Source organism: Anoplopoma fimbria, chromosome 14 (genome assembly GCF_027596085.1).
Source record: "Anoplopoma fimbria isolate UVic2021 breed Golden Eagle Sablefish chromosome 14, Afim_UVic_2022, whole genome shotgun sequence".
In the NCBI taxonomy this organism is placed as follows: domain Eukaryota; kingdom Metazoa; phylum Chordata; class Actinopteri; order Perciformes; family Anoplopomatidae; genus Anoplopoma; species Anoplopoma fimbria.
Genome location: NC_072462.1, coordinates 2,950,546 through 2,975,550, shown reverse-complemented (window position 1 = coordinate 2,975,550; position 25,005 = coordinate 2,950,546). Strand labels below are relative to the sequence as shown.

Here is a 25,005-nt window from a genome sequence, read left to right as displayed (position 1 = left end):
CGAGCATCCTGATCCTCTCTTTCTTTTCGTCTTTATCTCCTTCTGCTCTTTTTCCGTCGCTCCCTCCGTCCTCTGGAGCTTCCCTCTGCAGCAGCAGCAGTCTGCCATGCTCGGCTGATTTCTAGCTGGGAGATGGAGATCGGCGGGGGAGCTCAGTCTGGCTGTGGGCAGCTGAGCCGTGGACAACACACACACACACACACACACACACACACACACACACACACACACACACACACACACACACACACACACACACACACACACACACACAAAGAAGCAGGTAGAAGTGAGGCCGTGGTGGGTGAGGACATTTGCACTCCGTCATGCTGCAATCATTGCAACTTACAGTGGAGGTGCGTGCGCTGTGCGTGCATGAGTCAAAAACCTTGATCTGTACCTGCTGGTGATCATTTATGCACCTGGGAGGAAACACAATACGTCCAATTGAATTCTGAATAATTCTTTGCAATCTTCTGTCTTACTTTATGCATTTTTTTCCCAAACAAAGAGTCAATCGAGATGTCACCTTTGAGGCAAAACAATGGCTTTGGCATTCTGTGCATTATTATACAACAGAATTGCACATCTATATTATTTGTATTTATGAAAAGGAAAATACAACCAGTAGCATTGCAAACATCAATTATGCCCAAACAGAAACTGCACATTGTGCTGGAATTAATTAGGATGAAATGCAGTACTTCTCTGACAAAGAAGGCAACACAGAACCGAAGAGAAACAATTGTTTTGAGATGTTTTTGCATGAATTATGAATTAAAACTCACTAAATAAGATGTGCAGGCAACTCAATGCAAAGAGAGAAAATGAAAATATAATAATTACGGCCGTGCTTTCATTAGCGCCTTATTGATCATGTGAGCCGAACAACATGTTTACCAAAGAGTTTTAATGATACTACTGGAAACTGGAATGCAAACAGAGAGATTGACATGCATTTGGTCGGTGTGTGTGGGATGGAGTGACACTCCACGGAGAGAGAGGAGGAGGAGGAGGTGGAGGAGGAGGAGAGGTGATGGTGTGATAATGGAGGCGGTGGAGAGAAAACACTCAGAAGGCGCACGGTAGGATATAGAGACGATGCTCGCACTACAAGTATCGGACGGAGAGGCAGGTAAAGTAGGCTGCAGGTGAATGGAAGAGGGGGGGGGTGTGTGTGTGTGTGTGTGTGTGTGTGTGTGTGTGTGTGTGTGTGTGAGAGAGAGGGAGAGAGGGAGAGATGAGGGGGGGGGTGCAGGCATATTAAAAATGCAGCAGTGGGGAGCAGGCCGGGGATTCACAGTAATTAGATGACAAAACGGCGGCGGGCTGGAGATGAGAGAGAGGGGTCACACACAATGCCACTGCCGCCGGGTAATTTGTAAGTGTCAATCACTAGCCTGCCAGGGGAAAAGGGGGAGGGAGGGAGGGAAGGAGGGAGGGGGTGTAGTGTGTAGAGGGAGGAGGAGGAGGAGGGAGGCAGAGATAGAGGGAGTGAGACAGAATATGAGGGTGCTAGCAAGAGAGACAGAAAGAGAAGGAAAAAAAAAAGACAGTCAGAGGAGACAGGAAGAGAAAGTGAAAATTTAAAGATAGAGAGAACAACGTGAGAGCCGAGGAGACTAATAATTAAAAAATGTGAGGGTAGTTTTTCCTTTTTTTATATCTAAGATTGGGATTTAAAAAAAAAAAAAAAATGTTGAATCTTGAAAGTCTGTTATTTCTGTCAAGATTTTAAATACACTTTTTGAAACAACAGTGTGACATCGTTTCATCACATCAACCTGAGCTGCACATCATTATAACCCCCCCCCCCCACACACACACACACACACACACACACACACACACACACACACACACACACACACACACACACACAACACACACACACACTCATGCATAAACACAATCAAACCACATGCATGAACTTTAAAGGGTCAGTTCACCCAAATTACAAAAACAATCATATTTTCTTACCTTCTTGCAGTGGCGGCCATGCAGGTTTTATTTGTTGCTTTCATTCGTGTGTGTGTGAGTGACTGTGTGAGTGTGTCTGTCCGTCTGTCCCCACTTTATCTCACCTACTACTAGACCCATCAGCCAAATGTTTTCTGTGCTCATCTATGACTTTATGCTCAAAGACCTTTTGTGGTTGCAGAGTGATTCACAATTTTTGGAAAAATCTGCAGTATTGACTGTTTTAGATCGTCATTTACAGTCGACTCATCAGTCCAATTGTAACGTCTACTTCTCAGGCACTGCACATACTCAGACACTACTGGTGAAGAGGGAGAGGTACCTTTAGCATGATAGAAATGTGTTACTATGCTGATACAGGACTCTTTGGACTACCCCACTGCTCCATAAACTTCTTAGGAAGTGTTAAAATGCATATCAGATATCATATGTGTATTGCATGTGTATCCAGTAGCAAAAAATGAATTTTTGTTAGTTGTCTGGCTAAAAACAAGCCTCAACTATACTGTTGCTGGCCACATTTTTGGCCTTTGTCGTGGCTTCACAACTGACCACTGTAAAAAGGTTTGGTCTCAATTTGAACTGGAGCATCTGCAGAATAAGTCTATCCGATATGTTTTCGATCCACTAAAAGTTAAGAAAGATACGAGATGAATAAATCCCCTGATTTTGGAGAGGGAGAGGGAAATACAGGTGTGAGTGTACTTTTCTATCTTATTCAGTTTTCAAGATTTCTGCATCCAATTTAAAACAACGGAGGAGAACTGAATGTTATTTGTGGTGTTCTCAGTATTGAAAAATCTAAATTTTTCAATAAAGGAATGTAAAATTCAACATGTCAGGATAATGCAACAATTCTCATTTAGAGACTTGTAGTTCCAATAAAACCAGTTAACAGTCAGGACAAATTAAATTGTCTGTTTAACGTTTTAATGAAGAGCCGGTTTGAAGGAAGAGCCAGGAGAGATGAGAGGATGATTGCATCAAGGTGAGCCAAGCCCCCCGACTCAAAACCACAACACTGGAGCTACAGTGTTCGTCCAGCGGCCCACCGAGACACCAGGAAGCTCCTTCCTTCATTAATAAACTGTCAAGCCTCAAATTAATTGCAAACTTCCGGATTCAGGTGTGACGGCGCGGACACGTTGGAGTCAGTGAGGCACATAAAGGAGCTGAATGAAAACGGCATTAACCTCAACAGGATCAGCAGTGTATGTAAATATTCATCATGTTATAGGGTAATTGTATGGCTTTTGCCATGCGGTTTGACAGACAGGTGAATGTGTGTGTGTGTGTGTGTGTGTGTGTGTGTGTGTGTGTGTGTGTGTGTGTGTGTGTGTGTGTGTGTGTGTGTGTGTGTGTGTGTGTGTGTGTGTGTGTGTGTGTGTGTGTCTGAGAGAGAGCTCTTTCAGTCCTTTCAGAGCGGCTACAATGGGGGTAGTTGTTGGCATTATTCCAGCGAAACCAGTGAGCGAGAGGGCGACACAATGGGGCGAGCAGCACAGCAGTCTGTCGGGGTGCACGGCCAACACATGCACGGGACGCCATACAGTGGAAAACACTGTTCTTGTGCACACACACATGCACACACATGCACACACATGCACACACATGCATGCTCGTGTAGATAAACCAGGGTCAAAACATGCTGCTGCTGCTGCTGCAAAAAATGTACATAATCTGCCTTTACACATGCAAAACACTCAAAGCAGTGACATGACATAACACCGGTGACATGTGATGGATTCCTTGGGGGGGTGCTGTCCTGCACACACACACCTGGAGAGGTATACACATGCAAACACACACACATGAACACAACAACGCAAGTTCACACACAGGCAAAGTTAACTATGGCAACAGAGAAACTTTCAACGTGCTGAGCGTGCTTTGATAGTTCTCACTCAACAAACAATTAAAACATGAACACAAAAGAAAACTGACATATAAAGAAAAGAAAAAAGAAAACTCTTTAATTGTTTTGCTCCGATTGCTTCGCATTCCACAAGCAAACAAATGGGCCACAAAACAACAACACAAAGCTACCAGAAAGAAACGATTCCAACTCAACAGGTTTAAAAGTTCCCAAACTGAAAAACTGAAGGTGTATTCATTAAATACGCATAATTAAAGGAAATTAAAAAATCTTCACAGTTTTAATACAAAGCATTGGAAAATCCATGAAATATGACGGAGACAAAGATAGACTAGTAACCTCTGTCTCTGCCTTAATTAAAAGGAATTTGAAGCGCTGTAACACACACATGCACACAAAACACCTTTGGAAGTGTCTTAATTGGGAAATGATTAAACTCCTCTTTTCTTCCCTGTTTATTCTTTAGTCGACAATTAGCGGCTCATAATCCGCCGCGCAGTTATTGTGCACCTCTGCTTCCTTTTTTTTTAACAGCCCTCACACTTCATTCTTCCTGCAGTAACAATGCGCTTCATGGACTTCATCAAGTCGCTGGCGAGCAAACGTCACATCTCAGCCAGCGTTTTGGAAGAATAACCGAGCTCGCCCCTCAACACTCTCACAACATTATGACAAGAAATCAAACCCAAAAGACAAAGTGTCTGATTCTTCAAACGTCCTCAGTGTCCTCACGTTGAAGCTACGCTTGCAAGTAATGTGACAGTTGCTTACTTAATTTATTAATTATTTAGTCTAGAAAAATGTCAGAAAAATAATGAAAAACAAGTTTCAAGAGTAGAGGTTGGTGTCCAGTGATGGAGGAAGTATTCGGATTACTTACTTTAGTAGTTAAAGTAGAAAAACACTGTAAAAGTCCTGCAGCAGATATATAAATGTATGTATTGTTAGCTAAATGTACATAAAGTATCAAAGTAAAAGTCCTAAATGCAGCAAAATGGACCGATGCGGAAGTGCCTTAAAGCTGCATTCTCTCTACTGTCCATCAGGGGGCGACTCCTCTGGTTGTATAGAAGTCTATGAGAAAATGACTCTACTTCTCTCTTGATTTATTCCCTCAGTAAACATTGTAAACATGAGTTTATGGTCTCAATCTCTAGTTTCAAGTCTTCTTCAATACAGCATGATGTTCATTTAGTAAATGATGCTCCATTTAGAGTCAAACAGACCATAAAGCAGGGTATGCTTTAGGGCGGGGCTACACACTGATTGACAGGTCGACACCAGAGACATATACGGCGTCTCTACGTCACTCCTCCTCAGTTCTAATATGGTCACTTCCATTACTGGTTGCAAAAGGCCAAGATGGTGACGGACAAATTCGGCAAGCTCGATGCTTCAAAACGGCAAACCAATGATGTCACAAAAACTACGCCCACTTCTTATTTACAGTCTATGACCAAAACGCAACAACAGATTCAAAAAGTACAAGAATAAAGAGACGAAAATAAGCAACCTCTGTCTGTAAAAACTCTCTCAAACACTCTGTAAAAACAGATCTTTAAATATTTCTAAACTAAAATGTTAAAGAGAGGATTTTGGGTCAGAAAATGTAACCAGGTGCAGCAGTACATCCTAGTGTGTTTGGGCATACTGCATTTGACATATTGGGACATACTTAATCTCTTTCTAGTACACTGAGTAGTCTGGTAGTATCGGTGTTGGAACACACCCCAGAAACTACTTTTTTGGTAGAAAGTGGTGAAAATGTTGCCACTGAATTCAATAAAAAATGTAAATTTTCAGCACATTGACATCAACAAACTGCATTCACAGGCAGAAAATGAAGGCAAATATTTTTATGTAATTTTGTTTGCACTGCCACCGACCCTTTAATGTTTCAACTACTTTCTTAAGGAGAACGAGGAAGCAGAGATACCAGGACTTGCCTCACAGGTCCTGTTTTGTGCTGGACTTGCAGAAATCAAACCCTATGATGGTACACAAAATTACAAAAAAAACGCAGTGTCACACTTTATACATCCGCAGTAGGAAGAGCAGACTGTTGACGCAGCTCCGAGGCACCTTTTCTACAGTAACACTGAAGTACAGCAACTCCAGAAAACAATTAATCTGAGACACACCTCGCAGGCAGCTGTGCAGAGCGTCTCGTCTTTTGTGCACGAGTGTTTACGTGTGTGTGTGTGTGTGTGTGTGTGTGACAGCCTGCCACACTATAGGGGTCCAAGTGAGTGTGAACTCTATTCGTTCCCACAGCTGCCATTAACAGACGGAATGAACAGCCTCTTGCTAATAAAGTGAATAAATAAATAACGCTTAAGAGGCCGTGTTTACCTCCTCAGTCTCTGTCGATTAGAGCCACTGGAAAAAAAAGAAGAGAGCGGGGTTCAGATTCTCGATGTGTTTGTGTGTGAATGAACTCTCTCAGTCAGTACACTTTACATGTTTACCTTTGTTGTTACAGTCGCTTTGGTGGATTGCTCCGAATATAATGTTGGTGACCTCTATTCAAGGTTAAAGGTCAAGGCTGGCGATATTCAGTATTAATGTTAATGTTAACAATTTCCTGAAAAGACTGTCTCTCAATATTTCTGACTTCCTGTTTGTAGCTCTCAGCTCCAAGATTATTGATCCATTATTTGATTTGATTATTAGATTTATTTATTATTTATTCCATTTTTTATTTATTTTAAAGAGACCATGTACAGTTGCAGCTCCACATGTTCCTACTGGAAATGTAAATCAATAAAAAAGTATATTTAAATATAGCTTAATTTCATAAAAAGGCTAAATAATAAAGAATAATTCAGAGCTGAAATGAATAGTAAATTAATCGGTTGGTTGATCAAAAGAAAAATAATCAGCACCTATTGCTGAGGCTTTATATAAAAGGTCCTTGTAATAAGGGTTAGTTAACAGGTAATAAAGCCTTACAAGTCATTATAAGATGTTAATTAAAGTTATTAAGTGTTAATAACACGCCACAAGTGTTTATTATAGCATTATAAACACATTTACTATTAGATTATAAGCATTTATAAGCAATTTTAGGAAACTTGTTAACAGTTTACGTAAATAAAAGCTCTTTCTTCAATTCTCAATTCTTATAATTGTTTATACTAGCTTTACTAAGCTTTTTTGTTGCTTTACTACAATTAATACATTATTTATTATGCTTTTACTAACAGTTAACCAAGCACTTATTAACAGTTAACTAAGTTTTTTTGCAGGTACTGGATGTAAAGCGAGAACAATGCCTTATAAGGGTTAAATAATCCATTATTATGCACTTAACAGTTTTTTAAATATATTTTATTGATATTCCATTCATCATTAAGATTAATTTCCATGCACAAATGGTTAAAATATTGATATTTCCAGCTTTTCTCTGTTTTATATCATGGATGGACTTATTTTTTACAATTTTCTAACATTTGTGTTAGAAACCAAAAAATATATTCTAAAGATGAAAAAATTATATAAATCATAAATGAATCCCTAACAATAATTGAATGAAAATAAATACAGTGATGAAGAAACATGTCTTCCAATGACTTTTAATGAAGCTCTATAGATTTATTGACAAGAAGAGAAAAATAGAATATTAATAGAGTTATCTTTAACTTTTTAACAGTTATTAAATTCCTTTAAAAGGAACATTTTCATGTAGTTTATGGATTTAAGGCGGCTCTACAAAAGAGTCCTTAAAGGGACAGTTCAGCCAAATCAAGTTCATATTATAAAGTTACAAAACGGAGACATTTTTCAGGCAGATTCAAGTATATTTAAACTCAGTACATCATCATTTATACAACTTTAGGACAGCAAAAGAAACAAAGTATACTTTCTCCTTTGACAACAGCTTTATATGTTGGGCAAAAGGAATTTCCACTCAAGGCACACTTATAACCTTTTTCAGAGCTTTGAACATCTTATTTGCAATATATATATATATACATTGTATATAATTTCCTGATCATTTACTTGGAAGTTTGTAATTAGATTGAATATGTAACCCAGCGAATATAGAGACAAAGCTTTGTGTTCTTTCAGTCAGAGTTTAGTTCGTTTATAAGCAGTTGATTATTTCTAGAAGGAATTCCTGTGAAAGACCATTTAAAGCTCCATTTAAATAAAAACCTGCAGAAAAACATAGCTGAACACCTCGCTGACTCAATGAACTGTGAAAATGTAAATAATTAAAATAACTTTGGGACGTTCTTTGAAAGGATTTTTTTTACTCATGACCTCAGTGTTTCTAAAATGTTGGCCTCGCTTTCAAAGGCTACATTTTGTAAAAAAAAAAAATGAAACAGCAACATTTTTTAATAGTAATCCACAGAACATACTAATAATACATTGTATTATTCTTATTATTCATACATTCTTCAGACGCTTTGACGAAAGAAAAAATGCAATTCAATTCAGGAATCCAAGAAGGATGGATTATTTCTAAAACCAAAAATATCTGCATGGCTTTATACCACGAAAAAAGTAAAATGGGGGGGGGGGGGGGGCTGTTCTTTTTTTTATAATTTGGGAGAATTGCCCCTCAAAAAATAAAATAAAGCAGAGTTTACGGTGCTTAAGCTGCTGATCCGACTACAAGAGGAAGAATGATGGAGGAGGAGGAGGAGGAAGTGTTTAGCTGCTGGATTTAAAGACTATAGCAGAGAGTATAGAGGAGTGAATGGAGATAGAGACAGAGGGAAGGAGGGGAGGTGGAGGTGGAGGTGGTGTGGTGGTGGGGGAACAAGATGGAGAGAGACTGCCTGCACATACTGTCAAGGCAGTTAATATAAGGTGTGGAGATAAGGCCCCACAGACAAACATTGACCAAATCAGGCATTTCAGCAGCGCGGCCCGAACTGTCAGTCAGCCTGAGAGACAGACCAACAATCAGCACTTTACCTCTGATAAGGGCTCTACTGGGCGCGTGCAGGAAATAGCCAATCTGCAGCCGGCCTGGCAAAGGAGGGTGATGGAGGAGGAGGAGGAGGAGGAGGAGGAGGAGGAGGAGGAGGGTGTGTGATGATGGAGAGTGAAGGGGTTAGAGGAGGGAGTGAATGCAGGGAGACAACAAGGGAGGGAGAAAGTGGCCTATAAATTTTATAGAGAGAGAAATGTGGAGTTCACAGGAGAGGATAATACACCGAGAGCAGGAGGAGAAAACAGGATGATATTCCTCCACAACCCCACCCGAGTGCTCTGGCAGAGAAGGAAATTCAGTGGGGAATATATATATATAACAAAAAAAACCAGAAGAAAGGAAAGAGAGGTGTGATACCGGCTCCTAAAATAGTGCCTCTCTCTGGTTTTTTGTCACCTGGGAGCAGCTTGCACAGCGAGTGTGAGAACTTGGTTTAGACCAACACCTTACATTAATGATTTGCCAACAGATCTGACTGGCTCATTATTCAACGCGCCGCTCGCCCTGCCTCGCGCACAATAGCGTCATTTCATCGTCTCTATTGATTAATGGTGCGTATAGTGTGTGTGTGTGCACACGCTCGTTCATTCACACGGGTGTGTGCGTGGAGCCTCTGAGTGAAGGATAACACCATGAAATTCCCTCATAACAAAATAAACACATCCCAAAAAAAAAAAATGCTGGAGTGGATGCCTATGGAAATCCAAGGTAGGTAGGTGGTGGTGGTGGTGGTGTGGGGAGATGGATGGAGGCCACACTGGTTGCTGGAACCACACTGACCCCTAAAGGTCACATCAGGGAGTGCAGCCTGGGAGCAAGTTTGTGCAGATAAATTCCCGTCCGTTTACCTATTTGTCAAACACATTTAGTTTCCTCTGAACACCAACAGCTGGAGAGTATTTATTTTTTAACGGAAGTGGAGTCAGAGGGGTGTCTTTGATCAGGAACACACACACACACACACACACACACACACACACACACACACACACACACACACACACACACACACACACACACACACACACACACTGATAACAGTAGGAACGGAGCTAATCACAGAGGGCCGCCCTGTTTGGATTCTCATTTGTGTTTGCATGCACTGATGTGCAAGGAGGGGGAGGAAGGGGGAGGAAGGTGCATAGGCCCAGGGAGAAAGATGCACGCATGTGGAGGGCGGGGTGTGCGTGTGAGGGGGTTAAGTTCCTCCCTGGTTGCATGCTGCTTTCTCTTGCTCTGTCAAGCCCCATTAAACCTGCTACACCACAGCAATAAGGTGCCATCAATTACAGGCCCGCTGCCATCAATGCAGAGCGCAGAGGAGAGAGGCAGCGGCTCATAAACAGGACAAACGGCCACATAAAAAAATATATATATAAATAAATAAATAAAAGGCCCTGCAGCTGCGTATAAAAAGCCCTGCAGACGGCGTCACCAGTGACTATCAGTCTGCTTGTGAATGAGAGGACGCTTTGTTTTGGTAAACTCACACAAAAAATGCATTCAGATTCACTTTCATTCATGATAACAGCAGAAAAGAAAAAGATTTGGGCTCATATGGGTGATGATATTAATTGTAGTGTGATTCTACTGCCCCCATGTGATAGCTGATAAACCATTCAGTCACCAGCATCAAATTTAACACTTGAGAAATATATATATATATTATAGTTAAACACACACTCCTCACAACCACCGGCCAGAAAAGAGAAGAAAAAAATAAATCAATTAGACCATCACAGTTGGAGTAAGATCAATAGCGGTGAGCGTTCTTGAAAGAGACGCTCACAAATCTGTTTTCACCTCCATCACAGAGTAACCTGCATTCCTCAAGACGAGAGAGAAAGAAACAACAGCTGTTCATTCAGCGGCAGACAAAGAAAGACAGAAAGACGGAACGTGACTGCTCTGAGATCTGTGAGGGGAAACTGTTGCCAACCAGCAGAGAGAGAAAAGGAGCCGATGTTTGAGTGTAACAGCTTGACCGAGATGCTCTGTGATGTCATAAAACAACAGGAAGTAAAGTTTATCAAAGAGAAAAAAGACAAATGTGACAATAAGTATTGGGAATGCAAAAGAAGTAGGCGATATCTTCTCTCCAGCTTTAAAACCTGTGAACTTAAATCTGTTGGAGATGTTTAAGAGTTATTCTGAAAACATTTTCTCATAGAAAAGTATTTTAAATGTCTGTATATAATGTTTTATATGTGTGGAAGGGATCTTTAAATTAAATAAAAAGAGTGCAGGTCTGAGCCGAGGTATCAGAATTGGTTCCTGCAGAGTTAAAGGTTGGATTGTTGCATCTAATAACAATAACAATATACAATAAAAGGATCAAATCAGGTAGATGTATTGTTATTGGATTTATTTAAACAAGAATTTTATAAAAAAGTTGCACATTGAATACAGACATTTCCAGTAGAAAATCTTAATATGTTTTAATATGTTTTTCTCCTCACTTACAGTAACATCTGCCTGAACGAGAATGAGCAGACGATACGTTCTTACGTCACGTTAGAGGATTGGTTTACCAAATAAACCAAAAAGATTCCGTTCGAATCTCTAAATCCTTATAACGCCTGAACATGCCTGAGAAAGCTTTCCTCAGTATCAAAGTAATCCAGTTATAGTTGTCTGTATATATATATATATCTATATATATCTATGGCTACAATGCAAACAGGAGCTGCTGTAAATGTGTGAAACCAATCCTTTAAAACAAATGACACATAAAACATACAGATAACTTAAACGTAAAGAACACTACATATGTACAGATGGTCTCACGTTGACCTTAGGTGGAGTTTATCTGTGAGGAGGAGCTGCTGCTGCCGGAGCTCTTGGTCTTCTGCCCCCTGGTGGCGCTGGGCTGCCGCTGCACCCTCTGACTGGAGGCCTCCCTGCTCTTCTCGCTGTGGCTCGCTCCGGCTTTACTGCGCACTGCTGACACAGAGAGAGGAGGCACGGTGAGGTAAAGGGTTAAGTTAACTGTGATGGTTGATTCACATGTTCAAAAAGAAGATGGAAGATGGAAAATGGTGATGAGGTGGAAAAGATGCAAATGAAGAAAATTCATTTCACATACAAAAAAGGAAACCTTTCCAATTCCATACATTCTTTTGAATAGTTTACACCATGCACGGCAACATCACATTGCTGATTATAACAGGAACCAAAAAGTGACTTAAAGGGCTTTACTGTGATAATTCAGTGTGTCTCAAGAGACATTTGAAAGAAGAAATTACAAATTCTTCCTCTTACAAACAAGAGCTGTGTATCGGAAAGAATGTGGCGATACGATACGTATCACGATACAGGGGATACGGTTCAATATTTAGCGATATGTTTCGATACTGCAAGTCGATAAGTTGTGATTTTTTTAATCTAATTTTAGGAAAACTGTTAAAGCATAAAGGGTAGAGTTGTTTTGAAACTGATACCAGTACCAGAAATGTGGCCGATACAGCCTAAAATACTGCAATTGGTATGAAATGGTATCATATCGTTCATCGGCTCATTTAGGCTACCCAGGAACAACGGCAACACATGTGACTTGTTACCTGGCTGCTTCTGCACATGTGCAAACTAATGCACCACACCTGGTTCAACACTCTTGTGCACCCTATTTCAAAAAATAACTGATAATGTTAGACTGTGAACAACAAATCTGTGTTGAAATCAGCAGAGGGAGAGCTGTTGAATGTTAGCCGTTAGCAGCGGACGAGCAGCACAGTCCCGCTTGGCTACAAAACAGGGCTAACAGCTAACGTTAACGGAGGTTGCAGTGAGTTACACTATGATGTGTTCAAACTCTACTTTTTCAGTTAAAATTAGTAAAAGGCAAAGGTTAATTCTAACCTGACAATATCATGATGTGTTCAAATGCAGTCATGTTAATTTAGAGAGGGGATAACATGCAGCAAGATTCATAATAAGATTTTGTTAGTGTGCAGCACAATGCAGTAAGATCCGGAACACAGCACCCTAACAGGGCATATTTATAATCCAGATCCTTTATCTGCAGGAGATTTTAAGTTCTACTACCAAGTCCAATTTGTGCCCAAAGTTCTGCTTTCATTACAGATTGAGCTGTTTGAATTCAATCTTCCATCATCATCATCATCATCATCATCGCCAGCATGGAGGAGGAACCATAACGTTAACGCACAAGACGTTATTTTTCTGGAATTTTTTAATCCATTCACAGAATCCTGGAAAATAAAAATGTATTTCCTCATGTGAATTTATTTCCAATTATCCCTAATAAAGAAGCAAAGCACCACCCAACTTCAGCGTGACATAACAACTTATTAGCCACTTTAACCCCCATGAAAAAACAAATAGTGCAGTGACTATGTCCACTTAAGGGCAGGTTATATCTTTCTGGTCCACATGCATGTAAACACACACACACATTCTCCACTCTACATGATGAAATGAGGACAGCACGGCATGCGGTTTGGGCACAGATCCTGGTCCATACTTTGAAGTTTACGCATCTCTTATGATAAGAGAAACGCAAGCGAGCGTGCAGATGGAGGCGGAGGACAAAGTGCAGCAGGTGGAGGACCTTGTGAGTGAGTAGAGTTTGCGTCTTGGGGGCCGTAGACCACGATCTTAGCGTTGACCCTGGTGGCTCTGGAGCCGGACGCTGAGGGGGCGGCTGCAGACGGTTTGGGGCTTTTTCCAGAAACCAAAGAGTCCTCTTCTTCAGCAAACAGGAAGCACAGAAAATAACAAAATAAAACAGAATTCAAGGAGGATAGAGAGGGAATTATAGAACACCGTGAGATGCACACAGTGAAGGTCAGCTTCTATTTTTTATGACTATCTACATGTTTATCCTTGGTCTTCAGTCCACCTCCATGAGTGGAGAACCTCACTTTAGGGTGGAGCAAAGGGGGGATTCTGTTAGTGAGGGGATCAGGTGTTGCATGATTGCAGGAGAACCTCGACAACAGCGTGTTCAGTACTTAAGTGAAGGATTGTGAATATGTCACATGCTTGAAAAGGGAAGTGAGAAGCAAAGAGCACAGGAAGAATAAAACAAAAGGTGAAGGTGAAAAAGAAAAACCATTTAAGAAACTCTTGAAGCCGTTGCCTTTTCTACACGTTGTTAGGAAAAGCTGTGAGCATGAACTTTGTCGACCTTGAGCTCTTTTCACTGTGTAGAAAAGAGATCTGCAGAAACAAACTCTCTCCAGCACAGAATATAGAGATGTCAATAAGCAGAGTGTTGCCTTTTGTCGTGGTTTGTCTTATTTATTCTCACTGCTTCTAACTTTTGAGATGACTGACAGGGATTATTTGACGGGACAAAACATTTTTGCAGGACTTTTAAATTTGCCAAAAGAATGCAAATGTTACATGTCACTTTTTAACATTCCCATTAAGTATAAGACCATCACACTTTTCTTAATACAGCACACATTTTCCTTGTTGTTGCAGAAAAAGCACAGACCTCCTAGCTGATAACATCAATGACTCTATTCTATTTAGTTTTCCATTCGTGTGACACTTTGGCTGTGTGAAATCAGCTGACACAAATCCATTCTGGTGAAGAAAACTCATAAATGGCTGCATTTTTTAAGGACACTTTTGAAGGCCAAGTTATTGTTATCTTTTACAGAGGAGCAACAGAAAGCCTCCTGACTGGAAACATTACAATGTTGGACAGGAGGGCTCTGCAGCTGGTTGAATAAAACCTCCCGGGACATCGTTGATACCGAGCATCCGTGATATTGGTGATAAGAGGTGCCTGCGCAGAGCCCAAATGATATTAAAGAACACAAGGTGATTTTATCTGAATCTTATACTCTGAATCTTATTTTTGCTTCTTGCACCACTAAGCAACTTTGATAGAAACAAAAAAAGCCCCGCCTTTAACTCTGTATCAAGTTCTCTTTATGCATTCGTGCTCTCGCCTTGATCTCGACTTCATGCGCACGTGGGCAACAATGACCTCACAAGCTCGAAGCTGCAGCTGCTCTCCAATGCCCAGGTCATGATGGGAAACGCCTTGCTGTCGTCTTACCGAAGAGCTGATTGGCTCTAAGTTTAGACCACAAACATGCATTTTGTAGAAAATCCTAACAGTGTATGTAAATGTCATATTTAACACTACATCGTAGGCTATTTGTCTCATGTTGTGCAAGGAAATAATACAATGAACGATGGCTGAATTCCATTTAGCTGCTTCTGTTTCAAAGTCCTGATACCGTGCATACTGAGAGTAAGTACTTGTAAGTTCTCCTGCACCGTGGACTACGATGACTCCCACTGCAGACACTGACCTCTGGCCTCCGTCGGCGCCGTGGTGATGCTGGTGGTGTGGGAGACGGTCGAAGACTCCCCCACGCTGCAGCTTTCAGCGACCCTCTGACCCGCACACATCGCCTTCAGAGTCTGGAAGACCGCCTGAGGGGCCACGTTCATCTTCAACAGGTCCACTATGATCCTGGAGGGAAGGAAAGAAGATAAGAGGACAAGAATGTGGAATTAGGATTTTTCTATTTGTGCATTGCTCTGTATTCACATTCCTGCTGGTTTAGTTACGCTTACTTAAAGACCTCCTGGTCCACAGTGATGCCAGCAGCCTGGGTTAGTTCAAACAGCTCGGCTTCTTCAGCACTGAGGACCTTCTTCTTCTTGATGGCATATTTCTGCACGTTACCGGAGACCACCAGCGCGGGGGAGTCTGGGGCGGAGGGCAACGTCTGCTGCGGTGGTTGGGACATCAGTGGGCGGATACCTGAGAGGACGGAGATAGAAAAGGATGAGGCGGCTGTGGCGTAGTGGAGAGCAAGGTAGTTCTCCAATCAGAGGGTCGGTGGTTCGATACCCGGCTTCAGCAGTCGATGTGTCCTTGGGCAAGACACTTAACCCCAAGTTGCTCCCGAAGGCTTGCCATCGGTGTGGACTGGATGTTGCATGAATGTTAGTTAGAGTCTGATGGTGGCACCTTGCATGGTAGCCTGTCATCAGTGTGTGAATGGGTGAATGATATGTAATATACTACTGACTGTAAGTCGCTTTGGATAAAAGCGTCTGCTAAATGACTGTAATGTAATGTAATGAATCAATCAATAATAATAACAATAATAATATATAATAATAATATATATAATATATATATATATATATATATATATATAATAATAGAAATAATAAATATTATTATATATATATATATATATATATATATATATAATATATATATATATATATATATATATATATATATATATATATTTTATAATAATATATATATTATAATAATAATAATATATATAATATATATAAATACAGTACCAGTCAAAAGTTTGGACACACCTTCTCATTCAATGGTTTTTCTTTATTTTTAAAAAAAAAAAATTCTACATTGTAGATTAATATTGAAGACATCCAAACTATGAAGGAACACATATGGAATTATGTGGTAAACAAACAAATGCTCAACAAACCAGAATATGTTTTATATTTTAGATTCTTCAAAGTAGTTGAATGAGAAGGTGTGTCCACACTTTTAACTGTATATATATATATATATATATATATATATATATATATATATATAATATTATTTTATTTTATATGTTTTACTATTATACATGTTATTATATATAATATTTTTATATTATATTATATTATATATATATATATATTATATATAGTACCAGTCAAAAGTTTGGACACACCTTCTCATTCAATGGTTTTTCTTTATTTTTTTCTACATTGTAGATTACTGGTACTGTATATATATATATAATTATTATATATATGATCTATCTATATAATAATCAATAATATATAATAATATATAATATATAATAATCAATAAGGCTGAAAGAGTTACGCGCCCAAGAATGAAAACATGGAGGAATTTGTTTGATCCTCATCTTCAAATATTTCAAACACATGACGAACAAACTCATTAACATCCCAAACATGTATTATATTAAAATTAAAAAACACCTACCTTTAAATTAGCAGTGAATTGTTAAAAGGAAAAGAGTCTCATTCGGTCGCTTCTTGCAAGTGCCAGGCGGGGCGCGCTAAAATGACGTCATCAACAGTGGACAAAACAGTAGCCAGCACAAATTTAATAATTATTATTATTATTTTACGGTTTATTTAGCCTACAAAACCAAACTATGATTTCTTTTTTAGCATTGGTAGAAAAAGTATTTAAAAATAAGTCAGCTAAATAGTCAAATAAAATTGGGCTTCAAGCCACTGCGCATGCGCGTAAAAGGAAGGATGTAGATGGCATCGCAAAGTTATGAGTAAACGACTAAATATATGTAACATTATCGGCATTTTATGAAGGAAAATAAATTATGACACAATAATGGGGAGTTCTTGGTATTTTTTTTTAGGAAAACAAAACACACAAAGGTGAAATAATGGCTTTTTTGGGGCTCAAATAGCTCACAGGGCGAACCCGGAAGTACATGCGGGTTCCTCCTCTCGCACCTGCTCAGAGCTCTCTGCGCCGTCGTTCAAAGAATGGCCGCCGCTGCAGCAGGAATAAACAAGCAGGGCTCCGTAGCGACCATGGAGCCCTGCATCCGACACGGGAGGGCAGCCCACGGAGGCACGGTGAAGGTTGTTACCCTGTTACCCTCTTGTCACACTGCCATCCACGCACACGTCCGATTTATATTTGTGTTTCTGCAGCAGGCTCGTCTTCTTGGATTCTGCATGCTGCTGCTGCGTTGGCGTTTGGTTTGGAGAGCAATGGATGCCAAACATGTCATCTAGATTATATGTTAAAGCATTTGCAAAAAAATGTATTTCATGCATTCATTTTCGTGCAACAACAACAACAACAACAAAAAAAACAACAACATCCCATCTGTGATCCTGCAGCATGCAAAACAGTTTAGCATCCTTTAGCTGTGGATGCCATTTCACTGGCCCTGTGACGTCATGCTGTGACGCCATCTGCTCTTTAAATTGTGTTTTTTTTTTTTTTTTTGGTTTTTTTTTTTAAAAAGATGTCAACATTGCATTTGTTTATAGAATGCACCCAGAAGTCTGCAGGGTTTATCACCTGGAATGCTCTGACTCTTAGAATGTCCTTGCAGAGCATCCTTTTTAATTAATTCACATACAGTAGCAGTTAAAAGTTTATATATATATTTATATATATATATATATTATATTATATTTATTATTTTATATGTTTTACTATTATACATGTTTTATTATATATTATAATTTTATATTATATATATAGTACCAGTCAAAAGTTTGGACACACCTTCTCATTCAATGGTTTTTCTTTATTTTTTAAGGACATTTCACTGGCCCTGTGACGTCATGCTGTGGCGTCATCTGCTCTTTAAATTGTGTTTTTTATTTTTTATTTTTTATTTTTAAAAAGATGTCAACATTGCATTTGTTTATAGAATGCACCTAGAAGTCTGCAGGGTTTATCACCTGGAATGCTCTGACTCTTAGTCTCATTGACTCTCCTGTATTCTGTGTCCTTGCAGAGCATCCTTCTTAATTAAATCACATACAGTAGCAGTTAAAAGTTTATATATATATATTATATTATTTATTATTTTATTTTATATGTTTTACTATTATACATGTTTTATTATATATTATATTTTTATATATATATATATATATATATATATATATATATATATATATATATATATATATATATAGTACCAGTCAAAAGTTTGGACACACCTTCTCATTAAATGGTTTTTCTTTATTTTTTTCTACATTGTAGATTAATATTAAAGACATCCAAACTATGAAGGAACACATATGGAATTATGTGGTAAACATACAAATGCTCAACAAACCAGAATATGTTTTATATTTTAGATTCTTCAATAGTTAATAGTAGTTAAATGAGAAGGTGTGTCCACACTTTTGACTGCTACTGTAAATTGTGTAAAATCACTGCCAGCTATTTGAAATGCATTCCTGATATGTCATTGTCTCTGCAGCAGTTACTGTCACAGACAAAGACTTTTGCGAGTTTAATCAATAAGTGTGTGTGTTCCTCCCCCTCAGGTGCTGGAGTGTGGAGTGTGTGAGGACGTCTTCTCCCTCCAGGGGGATAAGGTTCCTCGTCTCCTTCTCTGTGGACACACCGTGTGCCACGACTGTCTGACCCGGCTGCCCCTCCACGGCCGAGCGGTCCGCTGCCCCTTCGACAGACAGGTCACCGAGCTGGGTGGGTTGGAAGATAATCTAGTAACCACGGCAACAAAAGACATAGTCATCCCCTGTCTTAAATAGTGTTAAAATCAAACAAGCCTTGAGCATCTTCTTGCGGTACATATGTACATATATGTGACATTGTTTCTAATGCTTCAGGGGTCCAGGTAAATAAAGTCTGTAAGATTTTAAGTGCATCTTCTTTTGTCTTGTCAAAACCAGCATGGCACAAAAAAACAGCAACATGAAGGAATAGCAAGCTTTTTGCACTTACATTTTAAGATAATCCTTTATTAGTCCCGCAGAGGGGAAATGTACAGGATTACAGCAGCATAGATATAGTGCAAACAAGGTACATAGGAGAAAAAACAGACAAGTATTTTAAATAAGTAAGTAAGAAAAAAAGAAATCCACAATAACCTAAAGGATAAATAAAAAATATCTTATAAATACAGACAGAATAATTATAGTTATAGTATTGCACAGTGTATTTGTATTGCACAGATGATTTTTTTTAGTGTTTTGTTTTGTGGTCTATTGGGATGGCAGACAGGGTTCTACAGATGAATAAAATCTGAAAACACATTTTAAATTTAAAATGACAAATAAAAAAAAATGTTTAGACATTAAAAGATCATTTGAAAGACAGATGTGGGACTCTGTAACATACATAGAGTGCTGTTCAAAATGGAAAGGCTTTGCAAAATAGAAATGTTTTTAAATGATGCTTAAAAATGTCAACAGAGGCCTCTCATAAATGCAAAAAAAAAGCTCCAATTTTCTTTAAGTTGTATTGGCGTTAGTGTTTTCTCCTCTATATTCAGGTAGGATCTCTTCTCATCTTTCTCTGTGTTTTCTTTTTTTACACATCTTTTAGGGGATTCTGGCGTTTGGGGTCTGAAGAAGAACTTTGCTCTGCTTGAACTTCTGGAGCGACTCCAGAATGGAGCGAGCAACCAGTCGGGAATGGCGGAGGACGCCCTGAAAGGCATGGGAGAAGTAAGGAAAACGATATTCATGTCCGATTGACACATTCCCAATCACACCCGCTGCACCTCTCCCACACTATTCTCCTTTTTTGACATTTACAGATCTTTTTCAGACAAAGTCAACTTTACCTACAGATCTTCAAATGATGTCTAGTTCAGATTTACTCATATACAACAAGGAGAGAAAAACTATATATATAACTTAGGGAGTGATCTATTCTCTACAGTACATTCATCTATTTGTGAAAATAAAATCTGGTCTATCGGGTGTTTTTATTCCCAATATAAATCCAATGTGTAGTTCACAGATGCTGCCATCTTCTCCATTTTATAAATGTCCATCCATGTTTTAAGAGTGGGACTCTCTCATAACAACCATTTCCTGTTTAGAGTCTCTTTTTACTGACCACCAGAAATACCTTTTTAATTAAATATTTATCTCTTTTTGACAATTTGTTCAGCTTAATATCCAAGATGGATGATCTTACTTTCTAGGGGTTTTCACCTTAAAACAATGTTTTGTAAGGGGGTGTGCATCCCTCTCTTATAGTCTTTCATAACGGGGCAATCCCAAAACAATATGGTAATGGTAATCTCCAACAAACAGGAGGGTTTCTATCAGAGTGGTGTAATAAAATATCTTGTCACTTTTTGTCACTCAGACTCTCTACATATTTGCGAGCTGCTAAACTTCCATTGAAACATTATTGTTATATATTCTCCTTTTGTTTTTCTCCACTAGTGTATAATCCGGTGTGACGAGGACGAGAGCCACACGGCCTCCATGTACTGCACCGTGTGCGCCACCCACCTGTGTGCCGAGTGCTCCCAGCTCACCCACTCCACCCGCACGCTGGCCAAGCACCGCCGGGTGCCGCTGGCCGACAAGCCGCACGAGAAGACCCTGTGCCCGCAGCACCAGGTCCACGCCATCGAGTTCGTCTGCCTGGAGGAGGCCTGCCAGTCCGGGCCGCTCATGTGCTGCGTGTGCAAGGAGTACGGCAAGCACCAGGGGCACAAGGTAGCCAGAGCCCACGGCCCGCGTGTTAGAGACCCCCTCATCCAAAGAGGACAAAAGCTCATGTTTTTATATATTCTTTCTTTTCAGCACGCCGTCCTCGAGACTGAAGCTAACCAGATCCGTGCCTCCATTCTGGACATGGCCCACTGCATCCGCACCTTCACGGACGAGGTGTCGGAGTACTCGAGGAAGCTGGTGGGCATCGTGCAGCAGATAGAAGGCGGAGAGCAGATCGTGGAGGACGGAGTCGGCATGGCGCACACCGAGCATGTAAGATGCAACGCAGGACTTGAGTGAGTGTTTTCTTTTTCCTCTCCTGGTTGACATTCCCCTCCTCGGGTCTTCTTCAGGTCCCCGGCACGGCAGAGAGCGCTCGGTCCTGTGTCCGAGCGTACTTTGCAGACCTCCATGAGACCCTGTGCCGGCAGGAGGAGATGGCGCTGAGCGTGGTGGACGCCCACGTCAGGGAGCGTCTGATCTGGCTGAGGCAGCAGCAGGAGGACATGACCATCCTGCTGTCTCAGGTGTCCACCGCCTGCATGCACTGCGAGAAGACACTTCAACAGGTAGGAGACGGGATAAAGACACTAAACTGGCCTCCAGAATCGGGCTGATGCACATGTGATACGATGGAATACGTTTGTGTTGTAGGACGACTGCAGAGTCGTGTTGGCAAAGCAGGAGATCAACTGTTTGCTGGAGACGCTTCAGAAGCAGCAGCACCAGTTCACGGAGCTGGCGGATCACATTCAGCTGGACGCCGGCATCCCCGTCACCTTCACTAAAGTACGCTCTGTCCCAGACTCATGGCGTGCTCCAAGGTTGTGTTCCAATATGTAACGATGTGCTCTGGTTTCAGGACAACCGGGTCCACATCGGTCCGAAGATGGAGATCCGTGTCGTGACTCTTGGGCTGGACGGAGCCGGAAAAACCACGATCCTCTTCAAGCTGAAACAAGACGAGTTCATGCAGCCCATCCCGACCATCGGTGAATACTTCTGCAGATGAATCAGTTTAGAATGAATCCACTAGAATACAAACGCTCTTGTTCTAAATAAAAGCCTGTTTTACATTTTTTTACTATTTTTTTTAAAGGTTTCAATGTGGAGACAGTTGAATATAAGAATTTGAAATTCACCATCTGGGACGTTGGTGGAAAACATAAGCTGAGACCTCTGTGGAAACACTATTATCTCAACACTCAAGGTATCGTCTGTGCTCTGAATATATATTGTTGTATATCTGAAGCTGTTTTCTATTTATTTGATGCACGTCAGAAATATATAGTATAAAGTGCCTTTAAGTATTAACCAAGGTGCATCTACTAAATACTGACTTATGCAAACAAGTGTGTTTTATATTGTAATTGATTTCGACTCTTTTGATGATTGTGCAGCATCATATGTGATTGCTGACTGATATCTAACAGTGGCTGGATTATTATTATTATTATTATTATTATTATTATTATTATTATTATTATACTGGAAGATATCTAACAGTGGCTGGTGGAAGTTAAAGCTGTTCCTCTTTCTCTCGTTTGTTTTGTGCAGCGGTGGTGTTTGTGATTGACAGCTGTCACAGGGACAGACTGATGGAGGCTCACAGTGAACTGGCCAAACTACTGACGGAGAAAGAGCTGAGAGACGCCTTGCTGCTCATCTTTGCAAACAAACAGGTGATAAATGACAATCTGTACATTTAGACTGATAACCACCGTATTCTATAAAACACACAACAATAACAAAAAATGATACAAATAAAATATATTAAATGTAAAAGTAAAAAAGGGACATTTGCATTATGATTATTGTTATACTATTATTATTTTTACGATGGACTTTTCTGCATATTTTATGAATATTGACAAAGATAAATAAATATTTTCATTGTGTATATATATATTTTTGATACACTTGTGTACATAATATTCCTGTAGTTCCTACCTTTATTTGCTTAGTCGTCTCAGCTGTTGTGTATTTCTATGAGTACATTCAGAGCGATGCACAAACACATTTTCTAAAAACATTGCTGATGGTTGCTGATCAGCATTCGTCTGTGCAGGACGTCCCCGGCGTCGTGTCCGTGGAGGAGATGACGGAGCTGCTGAGCCTCCACAAGCTGTGCTGTGGGAGGAGCTGGCACATCCAGGGCTGCGACGCCCGCAGCGGGGTGGGCCTCCACGACGGGCTGGACTGGCTCTCCAGGCAGCTGGTGGCCGCCGGCGTCCTGGACGTCGCCTGACCGCTAAGAACAACACAAACACATCCACGAGTCCAGCTCCTCACGTCTCCCACCGCCTCATGTTACCCGTTTTAAGACTGCGGCGTTAAGCCTCATCTTTTCCTTCTTTGTGCACCAATGTGGGCAAAGAAACACAAAGATGTAAATACTTTCTGTAACTTCACTGAAACTACAAAAACATCTGAGAAATAAAACCCCAAAAACCAGTTAACACTTAAAAAAAAACTCCCAATCCGGCTTCATATCTGAGGCAGCTTATCTCATCAGCTTAGTTTTCTTGTCTTTGGTCATGTCTTGGACTTGGATTAGTACTTGTTAATCTTTCTTCGGCCTTAAATTTGTACTTCTTGGTCTTGACTTTGGACTTGTTGGTCTTGACTTTGGACATGACTAGGAACTTGTTGGGTTTGACTTTTGACTTGACTAGGAACTTGTTGGTCTTGAATAGGGACTTGACTATCTGGACTTGGGACTTTTTGGTTTTAAAGTGGGACCTGTTTGTCTTGACTGGAGACATGAGGCAGACTTTATCTTTTTGTTTTTACCTCGCAACCTGTTGGTCTCGACTGGAGACTCGGCTTGGTATTTGATTTGGGCCTGTTCCTCTTAGTTTCTTTTGTTCTAACCTTTTTCCCAGAGACCTGCAGATCATCTGGCATCTCTAACTAGCTGGTGTCGGTCCAGATAGACCTTTAAAATGCTCCCTCTGTACTTTCTATCTCACTGCATTCATCATAACCTCCTCCACGTGTGACCGTGATCTTAACTAAACACAGAGTGGTCTGTAATGTAGTGTTAGCATCATTTACGTATATTTGGACAACACGTCGTATAATCCTTAGAAATAACCGCCTTTGAGCTGCGTTCAGTGTTTTTGCAGAAACGGGACGACTTCCTGTTGCTAAAAACACCTGATGGTCAAAAGTTCATGTTTTGGCTTCGCCTTCATCTAATGTAAGCAATAGCGTCGATGTTTCACGGGGTCTTTACGTTATGTGTGTTTTTCTGAACTGAACTATATGAACCTATTTAATGCCACAGCTGGTCTTGAAAATGGCGACGCAGACTTGTTTTCTGTTACAGAACAAACTGTTTACTGAGCTTATTTATGAGCGTTACTTTGAGAGGAACTCAGTTATTATTATTATTTTTTAATGCACCGATTCTGCCTCCGTGTTTTGTGGAGCCTCGAATGCACTTGTTTGCTTCCGCACAACACTTTCTTATTTGGGAGCAAACGAACTACCTGCTGTTTCATAGTCGACTCTGAGGATTAATATCTCTGCAAAATAAAACAAGAAAATATTCAAATTTATCTCGGTTTGTTTGTGTGGCGTGTTTAGGAGATGGTTCACCTTTAGTTATACTGTGATGTGAAACTTTAAGCCTAAACACTGACTTGTTATTAAGGACCCATTATTCCACTTTGATTTCATCTTTATTCATTGCTATGTAATGTTTACTACATGTATCTATGTATAAAAATACTAATAATAATAAAAAAATGCACGTGTTAAAAGCCTTTCCACAGTTTGTGAGAACATTTCCATTTGTTTTTGAAACGTAGAAGCACAACGCACCTCCAAACCCTTTGTTACCAGTGGACTTTAACAGCTTTTGTAAATTATTCATAATGTTGTTGCTGTAAAATAAACAAACTGACCTTATCTGTCCGGCTGCTTCTTCTTCTTCTTCTTCTTTTAAGCTAATGAACGTCTTTGCACACTGCTGCTCTACATGTACACTTTATTTAACTGA

General features: G+C 40.1%; 2 protein-coding genes across 7 annotated transcripts; one reads left to right on the top strand and one right to left on the bottom strand.

Annotated features, from left to right (window-relative positions):
- Positions 1-11,154: 11,154 nt before the first annotated feature.
- mzt2b (mitotic spindle organizing protein 2B) lies at positions 11,155-16,868 on the bottom strand. Of its 5 annotated transcripts, none has more exons than XM_054612757.1 (5): positions 16,783-16,868; positions 15,366-15,555; positions 15,098-15,261; positions 13,375-13,512; positions 11,155-11,747 (listed from the first exon to the last, which is right to left on the bottom strand). In XM_054612757.1, the coding sequence occupies exons 2-5, from the start codon at positions 15,539-15,541 to the stop codon at positions 11,599-11,601; spliced, it is 627 nt and encodes a 208-aa protein (XP_054468732.1). In that variant the 5' UTR covers positions 15,542-15,555; positions 16,783-16,868; the 3' UTR covers positions 11,155-11,598. The 5 variants fall into 5 exon arrangements, with proteins under 5 accessions (XP_054468732.1, XP_054468733.1, XP_054468734.1 ...); XM_054612758.1 differs by having other exon boundaries at positions 11,155-11,744; XM_054612759.1 differs by having other exon boundaries at positions 13,375-13,509.
- A 444-nt stretch (positions 16,869-17,312) lies between these two features.
- Positions 17,313-24,960, top strand: trim23 (tripartite motif containing 23). 2 transcript variants are annotated; one of them, XM_054613168.1, is made up of 11 exons: positions 17,313-17,411; positions 18,846-19,008; positions 19,870-19,991; positions 20,724-21,002; positions 21,090-21,272; positions 21,353-21,568; positions 21,654-21,788; positions 21,862-21,991; positions 22,099-22,209; positions 22,557-22,681; positions 23,068-24,960. In XM_054613168.1, the coding sequence occupies exons 1-11, from the start codon at positions 17,313-17,315 to the stop codon at positions 23,245-23,247; spliced, it is 1,743 nt and encodes a 580-aa protein (XP_054469143.1). In that variant the 3' UTR covers positions 23,248-24,960. The 2 variants fall into 2 exon arrangements, with proteins under 2 accessions (XP_054469143.1, XP_054469142.1); XM_054613167.1 differs by having other exon boundaries at positions 23,053-24,960.
- The last annotated feature ends 45 nt before the right edge of the window (positions 24,961-25,005 follow it).